The sequence below is a fragment of the Diabrotica virgifera genome, chromosome 5 (genome assembly GCF_917563875.1).
Source record: "Diabrotica virgifera virgifera chromosome 5, PGI_DIABVI_V3a".
Classification (NCBI taxonomy): Eukaryota; Metazoa; Arthropoda; class Insecta; order Coleoptera; family Chrysomelidae; genus Diabrotica; species Diabrotica virgifera.
In genome coordinates, this window is record NC_065447.1 from 7,135,845 (window position 1) to 7,141,847 (window position 6,003).

At 34.1% G+C, this 6,003-nt stretch overlaps 1 protein-coding gene across 2 annotated transcripts in view; it reads left to right on the plus strand.

Moving 5' to 3' along the window:
- Positions 1–4,879, plus strand: part of LOC114340744 (zinc finger protein castor homolog 1-like) — a 365,464-nt gene extending 360,585 nt beyond the window's left edge. For both annotated transcript variants that reach the window (XM_028291549.2, XM_028291619.2), the window contains one exon: positions 468–4,879. In XM_028291549.2, coding sequence (XP_028147350.1) covers positions 468–739 — 272 coding nt within the window. In that variant the 3' untranslated portion in view covers positions 740–4,879. The remainder of the gene's footprint in view (positions 1–467) is intronic.
- The last annotated feature ends 1,124 nt before the right edge of the window (positions 4,880–6,003 follow it).

Here is a 6,003-nt window from a genome sequence, read left to right on the forward strand (position 1 = left end):
GTAATAATTTTAAAATAAACCTCCACCTCAATGGAGATAAAAGCTTAATTAGGTAGTACTACTTAAGTACTTAAGTAGTTCAAGTAGGTTAAAGCCATTCAGGTTTGCAAGATATCTAGAGCAAAGCGATTAGAGCATTAAGATAGAAGGTACTACCTATTACTATTTTTATCTATCTGGCTCCCTATAATTACAAAAGATTCATTTAGTATAGTCGATTCGCTAATCTGAGACACAACTGTCTACACTACAATCACAATAAAAATGCACTATAATAGAAATAAACAAATCAAGACATGTTGAATGTTCGAGGAGCACTCCCAAGTCATGATTTGGGAGTGCTTCTCGTGCTTGTTTATTTCTAGTGCATCTTTATTGTGATTGTAGTGTAGACAGCTGTGTCTCAGATTAGCGAATCGACTATACCCTTCCAGATTAAGACACTGAACCGTGTTTTTTTCTTTTAGGATCGACCCAGAACAAGGCTTCCCACTTCCACTGCCTCAAATGTGATTTCGTATGTACAGACACCAACAAAGTGGTGGCCCATAGGCGCCAGCACCAAAAATTAGACTCTATTCAAGCTGCCGGCTTTGAGAAGTTCACCCCCAGCCAAATCTGCAGAGTACCGAACTGCCAGCACAGCGGCAAACAAACGCATTACCATTGTTTGCAGTGCCAGTACGCGGTACTAGGACTTGCGCAGATGTCTGCGCACAAGTACAGACATATGGAGTGAATATGTGTATATATTAGTTCTTAACGGGATGAATTATGTTTGGGTTAAAAAAACCTGTTTTTGTAAAGAGTTGGGCAATATTTTGGAAAGTATACGATATATTCTGAAGTATTTAATACATTTTGAAGATGTGATAAAGTGAACTGGGTATATTTACAAAGTAGAGTAGTTTTTTTAAATATATATATGGACTATACTAAATACTCAGTTCCTTTCTGTCGTTATACTTACCAAAATTCCCGATTTTGAGAAAAAAAGTATTTCAATGAAGTGCTTCTATGAAATTTTGTAAATAATCTGTACAAAGATATTTTTCCATTATGTAAATTTGTAAATACGTAAAAAAGGCAATAATTTTAACTATCTCAGATTGAATCTATATTGGGGAAAAATACTTTCATTAAATTTGTCAATAACTGACTGAGATTTGTAACTTAAAGTTATAAAAAATAAATAGAAAATTAAATACGATATGATGTATTTGTTACAAAAAATCCTTCTGAACAGTATTTGTAGTGTAAACTAAAAGTATTCTAAATAATTATTTTGTTTATATTACTTTAGCTTAAATTTAAAAAAATCCAAGTGAGTAAGTGGTTCCAGAATTAGTTTTAGACGTAGTGTTGGTTCTGGCTCTTTTATATTATAAAAAGAAATCACTAAATGTTTTGACATGGATTTAACTCAACTGTTGGCATTTGTAGAGTGAAATTGGCATTTTTAAATAATCTGGAGGATAAAAATCTGGAGGTCCAGTTGGCCAAATCTTCAATTTATTTTCCTATGTGAGAACAAACTTCTCACCAAGCAACCACCTCGTTGGTACTTAGGTCTAACTGTAATGTTCTAGTATTGCGTGCCCCAGGAATATCCAGCAAGTTGTGGAAATGTTTGCCTGCTCTTCTACAGCGTCTTCCGGGTTTGCACCATGTGTTTTTGGACAACCCTTATGCGGGTCGTTCTCAACCTTTCACTAACCTTATACGATAGTTTCTTTAAGAGCAGTAATGATGTTTTTGGATCTACAACGGTAGAGAAACGTTGAAATTAACCCACATATGGATCGTGTACAGAAGTCACGTTCCAAATCCTGAAGTCAGTGAGATATGGTGTGACAAGGGGGGTCACCAGTGACTGTCATCACTGTTGTTTAGTACCCTTCTTGAAATTGTCGCCACAGAAGCCGGAATCAACAGCCAGGACTTGAATATCAACGAAAACACCAATTCATAGCATTTGCTGATAACATAGTACTGATACCCAGAAGTAAATAAGAATTAACAGAAATACTAAAAACACTAGAAGCGAAAGCAAGAAAGCGATATACATTAACGAAGAAAATACCAAATATATGAAATGGGTAGAACGAGAATACATACAAGGACAATACCTGACAACCAAAGAAGGAAAAATATATAAATTCGAAGAAGTATAAAGATTCCAGTAAGTACCTATTAGCGACATTCACTAGGAGACCAATATGAAGGAACAAATCCAAGCTAGGAGTATGGCTAGTAATCATTGCATCTTCGCTCTAAACAAGCTATTAAGAAATTAATTATCTATTTATTAAACTATCTAGAAGAGCTGAGATAAGAATATATCGCTGGTACCTATGATTAATGTGATTCCTAATACATTTCCAGTGAAAATAATAACTCTTTGATAAGTGTGGGCGATAAAAATTTTTTATATGCGTGTCCGCGAAGATTATAACTCCCAAAATATTTATAACGAAAAGATTTAGTTCATAATAGATGCCGACGAAAACAATTATTTCTGAGAACTTTTTAGTAATTATAATTTTCGTGGACCCACAAACAGAAATTATGTTTTTTGCTGATACTCCTCAAAAAATAAATTTTTTCGCTAACACTTTATTAGGGATTATAATTTTCACAATCATACAAATCGAATATTTTTCGCGGCGTTCATTGAAAGTTTTACTCTTAACGGCATTTTTTGCAGTTATACCAGGGGCGTCATTTGATAGGGGACAGGGGGGCATTTGCCCCCCCCCCCCCCCCTGACCCTGAAAATTACTGAGAAATTTACAAAAAATAGATCAATTTTGTATTATGTTTGCTTATAAATGTATTGTATATATAATGCTTCTTCTTCTTCTTCTTGTGCCACTCCTATCGGAGATTGGAAATCATCAAGGCTACCCTGACTTTGTTTACAGCTGACCTAAAAAGTTCATTAGTGGTGCAGCCAAACCACTCTCTCAAATTCCGCATCCACGACATTCTTCTACGGCCTGGATTCCGTTTTCCTTCTATTTTTCCTTGCATTATATTTTGAAGTAATGCGTATTTATGACCTCTCATCAGGTGACCCAAATACTCGAGTTTTCTTCGTTTTATCGTTTTATATAATGCTTGCCCCCCCCCCTATCAAAATTTCAAATGACGCTCCTGAGTTATACTTTATGCAGGCGGCGGCGATATGACAGTGATTAGACTTATAGCGTTACGTGCCAGTTAAACATGAACGATGAACAAATCCGAACAAGCCTGCTGCAAGTGTGGGAGAGAAAAATCTTCGGGAAAATATTTGTAGGAAGCTATGGAATGGCATGTGGATAAAAATACCAAATATAGAACTAGAGAAGATCTACGGAGAGCCGAATATCGTAGGGATCATAAAATCACAAATACTGAGATGGTTTGGACATATCCAAAGAATGTCAAACACGAGATTACACAAAAGAATACTAGCAGGAGGAGTAGGTAGAGAGAAAAAGAAAGGTAGACCGAAAACCAGATGGAAGAAGGATGTAGAAAAAGACGTAGAATATAAACTTAAAACATCCAGTTGGAAAAATAAAGCTGCAAACAGGAAAGAACGGAAAAGAATAGTAAACCAAGCCATAGGGCTTCACGCTCTTCTGGAAGGAATATATGCAGGAGGATCACCAAGCCGCAAGCCTTTAGCTCTTGCCGTACTACTATACCATCTTCTTCTTCTTCACGTGCCACTCCTAGCGGAGATTGGAAATCCTCATGGCCACTGCGACCTTATTAGCAGCGCGCCTAAAAAGTTCAATTCAACTACACCCGAACATATTTCTTAAAAGTTCGTACTTTTCACCCCTCATAATGTGCCCCAAGTATTCCATCTTTCCAGTTTTTATCTCATTTATAATTTCGCATCTTTTGTCTAAAGTTTGGAGTACTTGCGTGTTAGTGACGCGGTCCATCCATGATATTTTGAGAATGCGTCTGAGAATGCTTCGATGTTTTTTATGGTCGACTGTTCAAGCCTCAACTCCATATAACTGGGTGGAAAAGATATAACACCGCAGCATTCGTACACCATAGGCTGATCAAACACTAGCGTATTCTAGTCTAAGTTGTAGATTTGTTCTGAACTTATACAGGGTGTTAGTAAATAAGTATGAAAAATTTTAAGGGCTAATTCTACATGAAAAATTAATGCCAGTTTGCTCTATAAACATATGTCCGCAAATGCTTAGTTTCGGAGATACGGGGTGTTGAAATTTTTATTTCAAACTGCCAATTTATTTATTGCTCTAAGACCAGTTGAGCTATGAAAATGAAATTTGGTGAGTTTTAGGAGATAGTTATTACGAATTTTATGACATACAATTAAGAATTTTGTATTTATCATTGGCGCGCCTACGGGCAATGGTCTGAATTATTTTAAAGAAAAAAATAGTACGCCACTGAGATATTTCGAATTAGAAATTATTTTCTAATTCTACGAATTAGAAATTCTACGTCTAATTTATGATAAAAAACCTTTCTTGCCTTTTTTTCATATGATGCACCGTTTTTATGCAGAAAAATAAAACATCTTGGCGCATATTTTTCATTTCTTAATACATTCATCAAGAACTATCAAATATAATAATACTAAACTAGAACAATAACAGAAAATATTACTAATACCATTTCAACTAGGTGCAAAGCTGCACGAAATGTTTAAAATGATATCCTTTACAGGTAACAGAAGAATTTTATATTAATCATTGGCGCGCGTACGGGTAATGGTCTGAATTTTTTAAAGAAAAAAATAATACGCCACTGAGATATGTCAAACTAAAAATCATTTTTGAATCCCTCGTTGAATTGACGACAAAAAATCTTTCTTGCCTTTTCTTCATATGCGGCGCCGTTTTTATGCAAAAAAAAATTAAACATCTTAACGTTTACAAAATATTTGAACTAAGTTTCTATGCATATGGAAACTACCTCAAATACTTGGTAATTAAGATGTTTTATTTTTTTTTGTATAAAAACGGCGCCTCGTATGAAAAAAAGGAAAGAAAGATTTTTTGTCGTCAATTGAACGAGAAATTCAAAAATGATTTTTAGTTTGACATATCTCAGTGGCATACTATTTTTCTCTTCAAAAAATTCAGACCATTACCCGTACGCGCGCCAATGATGAATATAAAATTCTTCTGTTATCTGCAAAGGAGACCATTTTAAACATTTCTTGCAGCTTTGCACCTAGTTGAATACTTATTAGTAATATTTTCTGTTATTGTTCTAGTTTAGTATTATATTGGATAGTTCTTGATGATGTATTAAGAAATGAAAAATACGCGCCAAGATGTTTTATTTTTCTGCATAAAAATGGTGCATCATATGAAAAAAAGGCAAGAAAGGTTTTTTATCATAAATTAGACGTGGAATATAAAAATAATTTTTAATTCGAAATATCTCAGTGGCGTACTATTTTTTTCTTTAAAATAATTCAGACCATTGCCCGTAGGCGCGCCAATGATGAATACAAAATTCTAAATTGTATGTCAAAAAATTCGTAATAACTACTTCCTAAAACTCACCAAATTTCATTTTAATAGCTCAACTGGTCTTAGAGCAATAAATAAATTGGCAGTTTGAAATAAAAATTTCAACACCCCGTATCTCCGAAACTAAGCATTTGCGGACATATGTTTATAGAGCAAACTGGTATTAATTTTTCATGTAGAATTAGCCCTTAAAATTTTTCATACTTATTTACTAACACCCTGTATATTTTTAACTGTTGCATTTCTTCACTTAAGTACTACCATTCCATATTCTTTTGTCGGATTCCAGATATCTAGATTATTTTGTAGTTATTTCGGTTGTGACTATTATATTATATATTTTTTTACTTGTTTTGGACATTACTTTTGTTATTTAATCCATGAATATTATAACTAACCCAACAAATGTCAAAGTTAACATTGCACAAACGCGATATATAGGAATAAATTACCAAAATTTCGAATATACATAGCGATTTTT